This window comes from Mchenga conophoros, linkage group LG3 (assembly GCF_057382185.1).
Source record: "Mchenga conophoros isolate Kocher_MC1m ecotype Shallow Benthic linkage group LG3, M_conophoros_male_GT1.1, whole genome shotgun sequence".
NCBI lineage: Eukaryota > Metazoa > Chordata > Actinopteri > Cichliformes > Cichlidae > Mchenga > Mchenga conophoros.
In genome coordinates this window covers 77,038,239-77,055,979 of record NC_140528.1, presented here as the reverse complement: position 1 = coordinate 77,055,979, position 17,741 = coordinate 77,038,239, and the positions used below count along the sequence as shown (strand labels likewise).

The following is a 17,741-nucleotide window of genomic DNA, read 5'->3' as shown; positions in this document are numbered from 1 at the left end:
GCTAGCTGCCAGGTTGAGCTCGGGCCGCCAGGAGGGATCGTGCCCTCATGCAGGTCGCACTGGGACAGCAGGATTTTCATACATAATGAATAGAGAGACATGTAGAAATGTGCACTCAGCAAGGAGCATATATGGGATTATGTTGCAAACGCCAGAGGAAGTAAAAACATGATGTCAGAAATTGCATTTGTGTCATTGTGTTTGTTTTTGTTCTTCCGTCCATGTTGGAGAGAAACATTTTCAGCCTTGTGATGTAACGACGTGAAGTGAAACACGTTGATCGTCACATGAAATGCTCCCAAAATGAACCCTTGTTAGTTTGATCTCCACAACACTGGCTCTGGATTTAGAAAATCTTTCATTTCAGGAAAAAAAAAAGAAAAAAGGTCCCTTGGCAACAGCTGAAGGTGAAAAAATGTTGAACTGACAACATTTAATGGAATATATTTCTGTTTCAGATAAGCTTAATCTCTTTTATCTTTTCTTCCTCCCTCCCCCCGTCCCCGCTCTCTCTCTCTTTATCACCATCCCTTAAATCTCTTCCCTCCTCCCCCCTGCTTCTCTGTCTCATTCTGCAGAATTCATCATCAATCCAATTATCTGGATAATTGAGGACGAATAGGTATGGAACGCAACAGAGCCATGGCTTGGGAAGTGTTTCGGATCACCGTTGCTCAGAATCACCACTGACCTGGCACCCACTCCAAGGTCCAAACCCCTTTATCCGGCACCCAGAGCCCAAAGGACCCTTCTCTCCCAAGCAGCTGCCTTGTCCTCCACTTCACCTTCATTCAGCGCCCTTAGTCTTGGTCGAGTTTCTAAAAAAGCTCCTTTTTAGTCATTAAGGGTTTTTTACCTTCCAGATTGTTGGATATAATCCACTTTTGCTCATAAAGAGAGACGTTTTCCCAAACTGACTAAAAGCAGGTGGCTGAACGGTATGAACTCAGTCATGAAGCCCCTTCCATTCTTTATAAATAGACAGAGTCGGCGGAGTTTGTCGTCAAGGACAAGCCACCTCAGCCTTATGACAGACTGGTGCCTCATGAGCGTCCTAGGCCTCATTCTGCTCTTCAGTCTAGCCTCGAGCCAGAAGATGGATCCTTCTAAACACCCTATCGTGACCACTAACTATGGGAAGCTCAGAGGCATCAAGAAGGACTTGAACAATGAGATTCTTGGCCCTGTGGAGCAGTACCTGGGTGTGCCCTACGCCACGGCGCCTATCGGCGATCGCCGTTTTCAGCCACCTGAGGCCCCGGGATCCTGGCAGGAGATCCGCAACGCCACCCTCTTTGCCCCTGTGTGCCCTCAAAATGTTCACGGTGTACTGCCGGAGATAATGCTACCCGTGTGGTTCACAGACAACCTGGACGTGGCGGCCGGTTACATCCAGAACCAGAGCGAGGACTGCCTCTACCTCAATGTCTACGTGCCCACGGAGGATGGTGAGTGGGGACAGGGTGAAATGAAGGGTTGGTGGATGTGGGACTTTGATAGGTAACATTTAGCATAGGGAATAGGTGGACTTTTCACTAAGCTCCAAACCCTTTAGTTACTATTACCGTACCGTTCTTGTTGAGCTTTCCATGCTCACACAGCAGGCACACAGTTACTGCTGTACATGTGTTTTTTAAGTCTGCAACATCAGGTTCTTGGTAGAAAAAGCCGACTCATCTTTTTGTCTGGCTGCCAAATAGAAGATTATATGTGAAGTTTGTTGTTTGATTGAGGATAACTGACAGATTGTTTTAGTGTTTGCAACCATCACCTTTTAGCTTGTAGCTTTAGTAAAGTCAGTAAAGCTCCAGGCACAAACAGCCGCTCCATGTAGAAGACAGTCTTTTCCGTTGTTAAATATATTTTTATATTTATATGTTTTCTTAAATATATTTTAGAAACTACTTTTTGGTTTTTTTGGTTGTGTGTTTTTTCCATCTGACTGATAGATCCAGGATTGCTTGCTAGGCAACAGTACCCTCACCTATTCAGTCTTTAAGTGATGACGTATGAATCCTGCTTCCGGGCCCAAACTACTCTGCGTTTCATCAGGCTGCTGTGTTTTTAACATGTTTTACCGCTTTATATCTTGTTGTATTTAATCTCAACAAGCCCCTAAAAACACTCACTGTCGGCTTCTCTCGGTTTTTATTACCACTATTAATTTCAAAGTTCAGTTTTTAAAACCTTATGATGTAAGTACAGCTCAGCCCATGCAGCAGTATATTAATGACTAACCTCGTATTGTGGATTATCTCCGTTGTTCTCCTGACTAAAGTTTGGTCCGTTTACAGCATCCTGCCATGCGATTGCATTTGTCCCTGACCATCGGGAACCCTCACGTTAACTTTTATCAAGTGGAAAAAAGTTAGCGTTCATCCTCCAGCTTCACTGTGTTTATATTATGCTAACATAGCTGTGTCGCTAGCAATCACATAGGACATCATTATATAGCAGCTAGCCAAACTTCAGTAACCCTGCAAACGTCACTGTTGTTTAGTTTTCTGTCTTGACTTATGTTGGAAGTGACAGCAGAGCTGTACGTTTTAATTAGTTTCAAAAATCTCTCAGTCAGAACATGCTATATTATGTTTAGGCGGAAACTAGCGAGCTAACCCTCTGCTAACTTCTAACTCTGTTAAATTTAATAAATTCTGTTTTCATGGATGCCTGGATGTCAAACGAAATTGTTACACCTGGTAGAGCAGCAATGCTGATCATTTTATTAAGAATTTAGACAGTTTTTAACTCTCAGTGATGCCGCAGTGTTCATTTGACTTATGGACCTGCAGCGGAGTTTGGGCCCAGACACGGCTAATGACGTCAGACTTAAAGACCAGATAGTTCAAAAGTTCAGCTGCTTGCTGATAATCAGCCCATGCGTCCTCCATTTTACATTAATCTGTCGTCCTGTTGACTTCAGCCTCATGTTCTTGGACTTCAGCCGGCTACAGCAGCCTTGATCTTTGTGATCTTGTGCGAGCTGGAGAGCCACTCAGACCAGAACCTCAAGTAGGCAGAGAACTGGTTCATGAGCTGCTGCACTGAGACGGTGGAGTTGACATTTGACCTCAGGACGAGAGACTAAGCAGAGGACTGGCTGAGCATTGCTTGAGAGTCACAAAGAAGGCCCAATTATAGGTGAAGAGGAGCACCTTCATCTGCCAATAATCTGTGCCCCCCCACACCACCATAGATATACAGTTAAAGCAAAAAATATCTCTTCCAGTATTGTTAGCTTGCCCTGGTGTTAAGTTCAGACTCGTGTTTCAGTCTAACCTAACTTCTGACTTGCTTTGAATACACATTTGAAGAAGCAAATGATGATGAAGTGATGATTTATCTGTTTAGAGGAGGGGCTTAGTGAACAGTCACTCTTTACAGGGATAGTCTGAGTGGTTGTATAAAGGTTATTAGTTAAGCTAATATTTCATACCAACCTTGCACATAATGTAGCTGACGACTGTTAGTTTTAGGATTATGCTTGTGTCTGGGTTGGACTTATATAAAAGAAACAATATAAAACTCCACGGAGAATCAAAAATCATTTCAACTACCACTTTGCTGTTTTTATGGTACCTCCAATTCTGTGTGTTATAAAACAAAAAGGCCAGGACTGGAGCAGCTTTATGAGAAAAGGGATTAGGTGACTTTTGACTTTACTTTTTTTTTTCCAGTCAAGAACTTTCTTCTCTCAACTCAGATCAAACTGTGGACATTTTTGTCAGTCTAGGGACTATTTGGTGTACGAGCAATAAGGGGGAAAGATTTCCATCTCATCGGCAGGTGTGACATGAAAAGTGGAGACTCCCGTCACCTCCCTTCCTCTCCTTGCCGAGGATATTGTGCTTCACATTTTTGTCTTTCATTTCTATATCTCGAGTAAAAGCTGCACAGCTTCCCAACACCTTTTTATAGTGACAAAGTGGTAAGCATTTTGGGTTTTGCTTGGAAAAGAAAATAAGACCTGAAAGCTAACTGGACGCTTTCCAAAGAGGAATGAAGTGTTGCTAAAGATCTGTATTGAGGCTAAAAAAAGAATACTCCATGATGTAGCTTGACAGTATCTGTGTGTGTCTTTCTCACCAACACTTTTAAGTCTCCCTCTTTGCCCGTCCATCAGAACTTCTTTCAATTTCTTTTTTTTTACCCACCTCGCAGTTCAAAAACATTCCTTCCGCCTCTCCACTGCAGCACCGCAGCCTCAGCCCTCGACACCCCATCATTGCCACTTACGGCTCCGCGGGCAAATTTAGAGCATTATACATCAGGTTTCACTTTTTTTTTCCCTGAGATGTGCGATGTGGAAATGGAAATGTCATAACTCTGAAACATATAAACACTCGCTCACATTCTCCCGTGCAGCGCGCCTTCTGCAAATGTCACACAGGTGCTGAACATCTCCCCACAGTGACCTTCATTCATCAATGTGAAAAATCAGCAGAGCGCCCGGCGGCGTCGGTGTACCACACGGTCACTGTTTGTAAGGTGCGTCCAGGTTAGAAAGACATTATCCCAGCAAATACCCACCTGGTGCACGTGCCATAATTTATCCCAAGTGTGGAAAAAAAGAACTGCAGATCCATATGAGCTCGCTTCACCCCCTCCCCCGCCCGTCCTCCATCATCACTGCTGTTATATTTACTGTGGTCGAGTCAGGCATGACATTGCTAGCCTCAGCAATCTCTAGCAGCCCCGGGGTTGCCGTTGTCTTTGCTCCTCTGCCTTTTCTCCCTCTTTGGTTTCCAAATCATTTGTTACACATGCAATGGAGGAGATGGAAGGAAACGAGGAAAGGAGGATAAAAAACAAGGAGAGGAGACTAGGGCTAGAGATTTTTTTAGCTTATATGCATTTTCTCTTGCCACACCACGTCTGTCACTGTCTTTCTTCTTACTTTTAAAACATGAATTCTCCGTCTCCTGAGAGTTTTGTACTTGTATCCTTTCACAGGGCAACCCTTAAGACAGAATCCTTAAAAAAACTCTGGTTTTAAGTGGATTAAGTTGGCAGAATTACGTCTTAATGCTGCCGTCGGTGCAAGTAGGAGAAAGTGGGACACTGACATGAATGTGTGTTTGTTCATAGATAAACAAATATGCTAACATTTGGTGCGTACTCGTGGCTCTTTAATTAATATTTAAGTGCTTAGTAAGTTGCAAAGCTAGCCATGTGTTGTCATTTCTTTCATTCATCCCATGGCGCTCCTGAATAAACATGCTGCTGAATGTGTCAGTCTTTTAGAAAAAAACAAAATCAAGAAATGAAACAAATTGAAAGAAAGAATGAAAAATGACACTTTTTAATATTTTATTAAAGACAGCTTCATCTAATTTAGTAATTTCATATCACATTCTTTGACTATATGAATAGTTTTGAGCAGAAAATGCTAATCACTGAATGGGTTTTCATGTTTTCTAAACACATTAAATAACTTATTGTGTATATATTGCTACAGAAAAGACGCATTGCAGCACCTTTTGGATTTAAATATAGAGACTACATTTCTATCCAACACATGGTGGCCTCAGGGAGGCACGGCAACGACCCAAAACATACAGCCAGAACGATAAAGAACAAGAAGGCAAGGCACTCTCTGGAGGTATTTACTGTTAAGGAAATATTGTATTATTTAGTTTGTATATATTTGTTTGGTTTATTTGTTCATTTAAAAGAACATTAAGTTGGCGGTGCAGTAAAGTCAGTCAGATAAGGGAAGTATGACGGATATTTGCTTTGATTACACAGACATTATGTAGGAGTGGGTTAATGGGTAATAGGTATTGATGTGTAAATAGCTTGAGCTTATTATAGAACACTGTACTACAGTATATTTCCAAGTAGGCCATTCGTTCTCATACTTTGTTTAAAGATGTGACACATTTTGGGTTCAGCTTAAAAGAAAGGCAGATGTAAAATGTAAAATTGAGGTCAGAGGTCAAATGTAACCTGCCATTGGATGCAGACTATAATATAAGATTTCCTGATCCTGATAGACCTGTATCAAAGAAAGTATAATTTGAAGCAAAGTTAACAATTCATGAGTTTATTTGCATTTGAAGATGAGGTCAAAGGTCAGATGTGTTTAGAATGTCTTAATGTCACTTCCTGGATACCTGTATGTTGAAAGTACAAACAATGGCAGTAAGAATCTTCATTTCAAACGGCTCTGTATAGCATTATTATCATCTTGACCTTTTAGGCTAACCTGTTGACCTTGAAGGAGAGGGCAGAGGTCAAATGTGACATGATATCTTAAATCTTAAACCACACTTGTAATAGACCTAGTTTCAAAGTTATACGGCTTTCTGTCAATTTTTGTCCAATAAATCATAAAGTTGACCTTGAAGACCTTGAACTGGAAGCCAGGTTTTGATGGATGATTAACATGACCGCACTCTGCACCCCTACCAAGTTTTCTCAGAATTCCTTCAAGTTATCATGTTTACAGGCAGAATGATGGCATGCATGCAGATACTACAAAATAATAACCTCCTTAGTGGAAGTAATTATTTTTAGCAACAAGAAAAACAAAAATGCACGGAGTCCATCAAGCCATCATGGAGTCAGTTAGAGAAATTAAATGAAGAACCAGAAGAGAGCCGAATCCTTAAAAACGGGATGAGTTTTCCAAGTTGTTTGGAACAAGCTACCTGCAAAGTACCTTTAAAGAAGAATTCAAAACATTCTCAACTGCTTTAAGTGGTTTTTAAACAAAGAGCCGTCCAACATTCATAAGAATTAAGATCTGCTGTGGTTTCCATTTATTAGTACCTCTGAAGGAATAAAATGACCACTAGGTTATAATAAAGGCTTTGCAGTGCAGAAGTAGTCCAGTGAGGGTTTATGGACCCAGTCTTGGTTTTTGCGTCTGGCAGGTAGTTTCCTCATCAACTGCTGGGAGGCAGGAGCTCCACTGGTACTCCTGCAGATGATATCCCATAAATCATAGCGAGAGGTTTTCATCTCACTCCTGCAGAGTCACGCTGGATCGATGGATGAGGCGAGGGGAGGACCGGCAGCTGATGCCGCCTCAGGCTCACAGACAGATCACATGCTTCTCTCAGCAGTCGGCTGCTGTTAACACAGAGCAAGCCTTCATGGTGAATAAGTTGGAGTAGCTGGACTCAGCAGCCCACAAATGGAAACTCGTTATAAATGTTTACCGGCATACACAATCCATTATGGCTATGCTTTGTGGAGTTAGACACAGGGAATAAAGAAACCATCGCTTTGAAGTCAGCAGCAGGAAGTTTTTTAAAGAAAGTTTGTCCCATCATTGTACCCACAACACCTACAAAAGCCTAAATTGACAACTGAAGCTGGAGTCGCTGCATTTGTTTCCGTTTCAGCTTTTTAGCACTTTGATCTTTTTGAAGAAAAATGTATATTTTGCCTTTAGCTGCAGCTTGTTTCAGCCCCAGATGTGACTGTTTCAGTAGCATGTAGCTGCTCAGGACCAGGCATCTTAAAACCTTTTAGCATCTCCACTCAGAAAAGGAATGGGTGGTTGTTACATTTACAAAAGTCTAAAAAAATTGTAATTTTAACAAAATAGTTTCATGTTTCTATGGTCAACATATTTAAATCATGTAGGATCTGTATGAAGCAATTCAACAACTTAATTTGTTCTTGTTGAGATGACATGATACGATCTAGTAAGAGTGGTTAGTTGTCTGGGCTCAGGAAATTCCCAAGATCACACGAGATTTGAAACTGCAGGAAAATCACTGGAGTTATAAGAGACACACACCACACGTGTGCTGTTGCTGTTTATTGTGGTTTAACCTGTCGAGGACAAAATGTAAAGAAAATTCAAGCTGTGTAATCATAGCTGTCCTACTTTTGTTAAGTAAGTGGATTGACAGCTTGGAGGCGTGGTGGTTAGCACTACTGCCTCACAGCAAGAAGGGTTCAAATCCATAATCTGACTAGTTGGCAGTGGGTTCTCCCAGGGTGTTATGGTTTCCTCCCACAGTTAAAAGTCATGCACTTATTGGGGTTAGGTTAACTGGTGATTATAAATTACCCATGAGTTTGGTTGTCTCTGCGTTTTAGCCCTGGAGACCTGTCCAGGGAGTACCCTGTCTCTTACCCTATCACATCTGGGATAGGCCCCAGCCCCCGTGCCACCCTGGTAAAGATAAAAGGATGGGTGGACTGGAGGTTTTGTAAATCCATTAAGATTTTAGGTTTCTTTGACTTTGTTGAGAAAATTGTGAAGGATTAAAATATTCCATGAGCTCTGCTTACTTTATCTAAACATGTTTCAGTCACCTTATCAACACAAAATGCACAGGCTTATTGAATGTGAATATGTGAATGTCGAGTTAACTCAGTTGTTTAAGTTGCTGCCAAAGCAAAAACTACTGAATTAAGTAAATCCAACATGTTCTTTTTTCCAGTGTCCACATCAGTGGCATCTGATCTAAGGTTAGCAGTAGGGCTTGTGTTAGGATGCAATGAATATGTGAGACTTTGTCTTCTAGTTTCTGAAAGTTGGCCATTTAACAAATAGTTAAAAACAAAACACACCCTAGACGAGCTTCTGGTGGAGGTTTATGATCTAGGACAGTGATGCCAAACTTTTTTATGTTGGTGTGAAATTATGAATTAAAAATGAATCGCCATGGGGGAGGTGTTCATTAGAAGGAAACAGTTGTAAAACTGAGAAGTCCAAAATGTACGCCTTCTTCAATCCTGGCCCGTGGGATTTATGTTTGACACCCTTGGGGTATTTTTTCTAGCACAGTTTTTGCCCTGAAATAACAAATGCAACACCTCACATGTGCTCACACTATTACATATTACCCCCATCTACGTGACAGTTCCTCACCAGCTTAGAGGTGTTGCTTTCAGCTCACCTTTATTCAGAGAGGCTGCAGTATGAATTGACACTCCTCACAAGCTCGGTCAGTTTCACAAAAACTGCAATCAAGAATGTGAGCGCTGAAAGGGAGCACTGTGGAAACAGTTAAAGACTCAAATGAATTAGTTATGAAATTCTTACATCCTACATTCATGTATTGCTATCAATGATAAATAACTGTATGGATAAGCATGAGACAAACTCCACTGCTCCCACAAGAACGCTACTGGTGGTAGGCTGGGGTTAAATCCCGATAAGCTGTTACAAAAGTGCCTTTAAAGCTGTTCAATTAGTCCCTTCCAAGTGGGTATACGTCAGTTTTGCCAGAGAACCCTTTGGGATTTGAACCGCTAACCTCAGCGTTGTCAGTGCTGTGCCTTTTTGGCAGAGATGCACGGTGCATGCTGGAGGCCTTATAAATTATTACATCCGATGCTTCATCTATCTCCATGCATCAAGCTCAAGCTCCCACATCTCCCCATTCTGCAGTATTTCAATTTTCTGAGGAGATTCATCAAGAAGGGTTCAATACTAATACAATAATGCACACGGTGGCCGAGCGCCCCTCTGCAGCATTGTCAAAAGGCTAGAGATGCATAAATAAGAGATAAAAACAAACAGATAAATAATGGGAAAAAGTGAGAGAAGTGCCAGCGTGCAGCGGTAGATGTAGGATAGATATTGCTTCTGATGCCAGAAAAACCTTGATTATTCTGCTCCATCTCTTTCTTTATGTCACTTCTCCCCCCTCCTTACCCTGGTTGATACCCTCTAAAGAACAAAAATGGGAGAGAAAAGGGGATTATAGGAGGGGAAATAGATCACTATCTTTCTGCAGGCAGAATACACTTCCCCTAGAATGAAAAATTGCTGTTACATACAGTATGGGCGCCTGTAACCCTCTGCAGATGAAATATCCACTGTCTTTCTCGCTCACACACACTTGACAAAAGTTTTCTTTGATATGAGGGTGCGCTTGCCAGAACCGAAAGACAAACCAGAGGCTTAAATAAAAAGACAAGGACACAATGAGAGCAGAGTTAGATTTTAAGCCAGGCATCTTGAGGTGGTTGTTGTATTGTCAAAGATGGAGGTTAGAACAGAAGGCCTCATCCAGCCTGTGGTCCAGCCCTTACAAACCAAATCTGACATCTTTGCTTTTTTCTTTTTTGCCTCCTCTCATGTTTCACCTTCCCGTTCTCCCGCTCAGTCTGCTCCCCTCTGCTCTGTTCTCTGTCCTGAGGCACGGTGGTGCAGACAACGAATGGTCTGCTCGGTCAAAGGCTGTATCTTACACTTAGGTGGCGAGGGCAAAAGAATCAGCCTGGGTCAGTCGCTGCCTTTCAACTGTTCCCATCATCCATGTAGGATCGCAAAACACACAGGACCACACGGCTGGTTGTTGAAAAATCTGAAGACTAGTTCCTCAAGTTCCAAATCTGGTCTCACAATTGGATTAAAAAGTTATATTTGTGAAGTCATTCTTGTGTATGTGTTGTGTTGCCTGCCTGTATGTGTATTGACAGTCAGGAGGTGGATATAGGGTGCAGAGTTGTAGGGTGATAATGCTGCGAATGCAGATGCTAAAAAGTAGGCATATAAGTCAGGAACGTTTGTATTTCTAACTGTTGAGTTAAAGTACAGAAGCGGGGCTTAAAGAGATTGGCAGGAGTAAACCGTAATGTGTGACATGTATCTGACTTGACGTTAAGCCAGAATAATCAGATTACATTTACCCTTAGGAAGTGATAAAAACTCTTAGATGAGCGGCAAAAACATTTTCTATACTAAAAGATGAACTCTAGATTCCTTTGATGTAGTACCTCTGATTATATGCCTAGGTTTTTAATTTTGATTTTAATGTGGGAGCTTATGAAATAATTGACATTTACATGACAAAAAGCATCAACTTGTCAGCAAAGAAACCGCAAACGATCTCCGCGGAGGGCTAAGGGTTGTCTCATTTTTGATATTTGCAAAAATCTGAAGACGGTAACATCACTCTTTGCTACACTGTCAAGTACTTTATGTGACATGAGCTGAGAGGAAGAGGAGCAGATTTTTAAATTGCTGACTGCTAAGCTGGTGTAGCTTGTGGGTTTGATGGACTGTTGAAAGAGAGGAAAGGTTATTAGAAATGTGTCCAGAACTACTTAGGCTAACATATCTTACAAGACAAATCTGCACAGAAAAAGTGTAGAGTTGGTGGGAAAAGCATGAGAAAAGAAAGGAGCGTCTGCCGGAAACAGAGAGGGTCTGTCAAAAAAGTATCATCTTTTCACTGGGTTTTATGTGATGGATTGTTACTTTCAAATCGTGTGGGCTGCAGTTGGGTAGTATATTATCTGTAAAACTGCACCTTGTGTGTGGGATGCAGTCCAGTACCATAATTGGTTGTGGTTTGAAAAAGTTTGAAATCAAAGTCTAAAATTTTACTTCGATTTTACTTTTAGTCGATGCAGTTGGCAGCTCAGCAGACATGGATTTATTTGAATGTGTAGTGTACATTTATCAAATTTCTGCCCACCACTTGTTGATTTTTCTGGTGTTAAAAAAAAACAGTTTGACAGCGTCATATATTACAAGGTGTTATATCACAAAGTTGATTTAAAATACAAAAACAGTTAAAAATACTAAGCTTTTCTTAGCATGCTATGGCCACACTGAGCAAACTTTTAGCGAAAGCAAAGGCAGTGTCACCTGCAGTTCATTAAAAGTAGGGATTTCATTACTGTAACGTGTTTATTTACCACATCATAATATTGATCAATAACTAAAATGGTTCTGAAGTTAATAAAAAACATAAATTGGAGGAGAACTGTTAAATATAGAAGATGAAGTCTGTAAGAACCTTTTATTAGCTGCAGCTAGCCATTTAAGCTAATATTCACTTAGTTTGCTCTTTGGATAAAAAACCAAAACAAAACGTTGAGCGCTTCAGTTGTTATAATTGTCACAAGTGAACATACAGTTATTCATATTTGACTCGGGTTTATTGCACTGTCCACTTGCTTTTGTTAAATTTAGTGCAAAGCAGGTGAGAGCTGCTAATGTTATTAAAAACCTCAATAAAGATGACAATTTAATATAGTTATTAACGTACTGCTAGTCCACCTTTTATATTTTGTTAAAGGAACTCTTTGGCGTCTAGCACATTAGGCTTTCTTCACTGCTGGTGTAGCTGGTAGGCTAATTAGCAAGATAAGCTAATGATTCCAGTTTTGACTGTGTAAAAGATGGCAGTAGCCAGAGTGGCCTCACCCACTAGTTTGTGGGCACATGTTTTGAGGTTTAAACGTTTGTCTTTTGGCCATGGCTATCTTGGTGTTTTGAATAAAGGTCTCCACCATTAGCTAGCACTAATTAGCTAATTAGTGCTAGCTAGCTAGCTTTGTTTGAAAGGTGAAGCTATTTCAAGCCACTGTTATTTTTAATTAACATAAAAAACAAAACAAGCTAAACCCATTTACTTTACTTACTGGAGAAACTGAAGTGTCAATTCACTTTGTGTGTTTGTTTTTTTTTTTGTTTATTTCTGCTGTAAAATTATTGAGAATCTTTGAGATTGACTGATTTTTAGAGCAGTCTTGAAGTAGCCAGCTGAAGACCTGCAGTTTGGCTTCCTGTTTTTCAGTCCTGGGTTAAAGCAGTGAAACTCCCTTGTGCTTCATGATTTTGAACAAACACACCTCCCTCCATTTCGGTAAGCCTCTTGAGTAAGCTGAGGAGTAATGGTGTAGTTAGCGAGGGACGCCGGAATGAAGAGAGGGTGAGAAACAGGGAAGGAGAGCGATTCAAGGAGTACAGACTTTAGATTGAAGTCATGTGAAGGAAGGAATAGAGGCGAAGGAGGGGATGGAGGGATTGTCTTGGCAACCGTCTACTAGTTCCTGTGTCTTCCTGTCAGAGTGTGCATCAAAGACTGCATGCATTTTGCCTTTCTGCTCGGCTCTGAATGAAGGAATTAGCAGCAGCTCAGTTCCTGCTATTTATAGCTTGTAATAGAGAGAGAATGAAAGGGAATGTGTGCATGGATGTTTGTGCTGTGTATGCATGTTCATGCACTTCACATGATCCCAACAATCTGCTGTGTGTTTTTAAATGTTTTGTTGCATTCGTGTGGGTCATTGATTTGATCGACTCTCCTGTCCTTCCTCCATCTTGCTGTTTTTCTGTCATTATGGTTGCCCTCCTCTCCTGTCCTCTCCCAGCATTACTACATCGTTCCTCTTTTCACTTCACATTCCCACCATTTTACCTCCCTGCTGCCTTCCCTCCTTCCTCGCTCTCTCTCTTCAGCCCCCCCACATCCTCCTTGCATTTCTCACAGCTTCCCAGTCATCACCATATGCTTTGGATGAGCAATGAAGGCAGAAATAGGATTTAGCAGTAGACAGTCCATTTAAATGATCTTTTTAGCCGCAGGAGAGTGAATTGACTTTACAACAGTACTTAAATATTAAGCTCTCGGGCTTTGACTATCCATGTTCTTTTGGCTTGGCTTCTGTAGCAGCGCTCCAGCACAATCTGGGATATCATCTGAGTTAACTCGGGGATTGATGGAGTGCATTTAATGTGATTTGATGAAGTCTAATATTCCGTGTCTTATCAATTAGACATTCCCTGTGATAACACGCTCGCTCCCACATGTGTGCCTTTTGTAGGTTTAAAACCCCCAAATACTCGATAAGCTGTTCCTTCCAGTGGCGCTTCTTCAAAGTGAAAAATGTCCACCTGTTCAAAAAATGTTTTTATCTTTTATTATTTTTAATTATTTATTTTTTAAAAGAAACAAAAAAGTAACCTCGTGTTGGTAATGCATTGTTTTAAAGCTGCTTGTTTTAAAACCACATGTAATGATATCTCCTTTTTATTTAAATATTATTTTACCAGGCCACTTTATTAATAGCTTCCTAGTTCCTCACTTCCTACCTTCCTAGTATATTATCTGTCTAGGAAAACCCATAATGCATTTGCTTGTGTCCATGGTCCATGGTCCCAGTCTATTTTGTGCAGTCACTGCTAGCAGGGTAGCTGTGGGCCTCTCCCACCTTATAGTCGCTGTTGCCTGAGATGTATTCAGCAGCTGATGTCAATAGCCAGCGTTCCTCTGTAAAGCACAACTTGCAGCCGGAGGAGAACTGTGCTGATCTCATTGAGGCTACAGAGGAAAACAAGGATTGCCCTCTCGTGCTGCAGTCGAACACAGCGGGGTTAGAATTCATCCGCAGGAAGGAAGACTCGCTGGAGGAGCAACTGATTACTTTTCTTAGCTTGTTAAAATGTCACAAAGCAGGAACAAAAATACTTCCAGAGAAGAAGCGTGTACATTTAAAGTCTTTTTATGAAGTGCTTCTCACTTCATCCTGTTTTCATTTTGTGTCACGATAAGCGTCTGGCTACTAAAACGTCAGATACTGGTTGATGAAAACTGGAACACAAGTAAATATTAAACTTAAACCAAGCAAATGGTAAAAAAAATCCTGCGTGCATGCGAACATATCCACAGCTTTGTATCTCTGGGATAACGCCATGAGTAAGCCACTTTATACTGTTAGGATTCTGAAGCTGTGTTTTTCTGGCACAGCCTCAACACAGCTCAGATTTTGTGTAACGTATAGCAGGAGAGAACAGTCATAAATCGCCGCACACTTCGCAGTATATTTGCCTTTTATAATTAATCCTCCGGTTTATTGATATCGTTCACATTTTGAGCAGCTGAGTCAGGCATTTCGGGGCAGCACGGTCAGCTGCCCTGTTACCATGATGTTGATGAGACCAACAGTGTTGGGAAATTACTCAGCAATGCTGTGAAACAGAGATAAGCTCAGAGTATAGAAGAGGAGTAGTGTCCTGCTGAAGGATTTTATTGAATGGCAGCACAGAAACGAGTGAAACTGATCCCAAACTTTCTGGTTATAATTAGTCGATTTGATCCCCTTGTGCTTGATGTTTACTGTGTTTTTACTTGTAATGGAAGCGAATCATGATAAAACCTTATTCAGGCTGAGCACAGATCTGATCTACCTCTGTTTTAGGTGTCCCTGGAAATTAGAAACAGATCGTGTTCTCAGACTGAAAGTGCACTGCAAGTGTTAATAAAGTAACCTTGAGAAAAGAAGATATAGGAAGATCAAAGAGCCCAGCAACCTGTGAGGCATACAGCAAGAAGAAGAATTCAGCTGTCTGAGGATTAATAATGGCTGCAGTTTGCCTCAAGGCTTAGCTACTGAAGATGCACATGTATGCAAACAGACACACACACAGTCATAGACTTGTTGGTGCATATACACATTTAGTCACACTGCTCACTGTGCACTAAGAGGTATGTTGCTGCCTCCTATCCGCTCCTCTCTCTCTCTCTCCTTTTTGCTTACACACTCACAAACACACACACACACACACACACACACACACACACACACACACACACACACACACACACACACACACGTACCCGTCGTCTCTTTCAGTGCAGCTCAAAGGGCCATCTCTTCAGGGCTTCTGAAGCTGAGGTCGCCTGTGGCAGTGAATGCAAATTACCCCTCCTACACACACACTCGCACACAGATACAAACACACACGCAGACGCACACACACACAGCTTCCTATGCCAGATCCCACTGCTAACAGTGCCTCCCACAACACTGAATGGTAAGGGTAGAGAGGAAAAGAAGATTTAAAAAAGGAAGGAATAGATACAGAGAGCAGGAGGTTATCCAGAGGTAAGGCCTCCTCCTCTGGAGGAACAAGTCCGTTGATATCCTCACACAGGAGAAAGTCAATGAATCACATGCAACCCAATTCATCACGGGTTAGCAGGAGACGCTGCTCAAGTCAGGGAGACGCTGTTTGTTGGAGATGAAAAATCAGTTCTGTTCTCAGTGCGGCTCAAACACCTGGACTAAAGCACTCATGCGTAGGCACACAGATGCTGACGTGCACAGATGTACAGTGTGGCGTGTCATATAGCATGCAGGCGGAATCACGTGCTTACTGTAAAATAACAAAAAAATGAACTATTTATATATTCACAGATTCACAGTTTGGATTCTTTGATAAGTTAAAACAGATTAGAAGAACTGTACCCACACCATGTAAGCTAGCATTAGGACACAACGGCACATTTAATATCATATTATCAGAATGTGGTGGTGTATTAAACTACCAGCTTGTATTTGTTATTGCATTATGCAGTTTTCAGTCTTGGAACACTTTCCGTTTTATATCACTGTCAACACTCTTCTGCAGTGTTGTGTTTTTGCGAGATCACGTGCGGCTTTTGGCTCTGTCCTCAATTTGTTCTGTAATGAAATTAAGAAACAGCGTACATTCAGTTGTCACTAACCAGCAGCTCACTGCCGTTACGCACAGTGACGCCAGTTTGGCCGTCTGGGAGGCTTTTTACCAGCAGCACGTGCCGCACACTCATAGCGGTGCAAATTTCAGCACCACGGACAGCGTCACAGAAACTGTAACTGATCACAGTTTGAAGACACTTTGCTTCTTCCTTCCATCAGGCTTTATGGAAATTCACCTCACATAATGCTTACAAGTGAGCTTTCAAGTAAGTAACCATCTGCTCTTACAACCAAAACAAAGGAACGTTTTTGCTATTCAGAGTTTATGCTCATCTATCATACTATTCATGTCACAGGAGTTTTCTATATCATCACAATTCAAACTAGTATGAATTACAGTAATCCTCAGCCATGAATACTGTGTTATATTATTGTTATTTCACCTGTATTAGTAGTTGCAAGCTTTAGTCCAACCTCTCTACTTACTGTGGGGGAAATATTTATTTGATCCTCTTTTGAATTTGTAAGTTTGCTCACTTACAAATGAGCAGTCTCAATTTTTTATGATAGTTTAATTTTAATGAAAAGAGACAGAAAAGACAGATACAGTGAGACGCATTACATAAAAAAGGATCATAAAATTGTTAAAGCTTTATGTCACTGAGTCAGATAAGTATTTGGTCCCCTACAAACCCAGCCAGGAGGCAGAGAAATGCTGAGTATGACCAAAACAACACCTTCCCCTGCTTTGGGCACAGGGCATTTGTTCATGTATCCTAAAATATTAGACTATAATCTACTTCCCTCAACCAGAACACTGAAGATGGGTCCTGGATGGGTCTTTCAGGATGACAGAGACCCAAAACATACCACTAAGGCAACAAAGGAGTGGCTAAAGAAGAAGCACAATAAGGTCCAGAGTGGTCCAGCCAGTCTCCAGACCTTTAACCTACAGAAAATCTGTGCAGGGAGTTTGCCAAAATCCTTCCTGAGATTGTATGCTACCTTGGTGACTGACTACAACACTAACTACAAATGCCTTACCACTGTGCTTGCCAACAAGGCTTTCTCAACCAAGTGCTAAATCTTGTTTTGCTTGGCGATAAGATATTTATTTCACTCAGTTACATGCAAATCAATTTAAAGTCTTGAGCATCACCATAACATATGAATGAACTAACTGTTGAAACATTCTGCATGATGCAAGAAAGTCAAGCTAATCACAGATAGAGCATGGGTCTACGTGTAGGTGATGTTGATTCCTACATTTAGCTTTAAATTTAAGCAGAAAAACTTTAATAACTAATGGAAACACAAGTGATTCTATGAGGTATTTTTTTCCATGAAGTGCTAAACTTTTAATTTCTTATCAAAGTTTTTCTTCTTTTTTTATGGATCTAATCAAATACCTTTTTAAAGCTAACAGAGCTGTTCCCCACCTGATTTTTACAGTAAATGATGCTGCTACGGGTTTAGTCTCTACCTGACAAAACACATTACACTGTTGGGTTGTATGTATGATGTAGCTTGGGGAGATAAGGTGGCTTGAAAAAGAGATGGCAATTGAACTG

General features: G+C 41.2%; 1 protein-coding gene across 1 annotated transcript in view; it reads left to right on the top strand.

Annotated features, from left to right (window-relative positions):
* Window positions 1-883: 883 nt before the first annotated feature.
* The window catches only part of LOC146580560 (neuroligin-2-like), a 149,278-nt gene continuing 132,420 nt past the window's right edge, over window positions 884-17,741 (top strand). Inside the window, exon 1 of the mRNA XM_085267334.1 lies at window positions 884-1,448. Within this exon, the coding sequence (XP_085123460.1) occupies window positions 941-1,448 (508 nt within the window). The 5' untranslated portion in view covers window positions 884-940. The remainder of the gene's footprint in view (window positions 1,449-17,741) is intronic.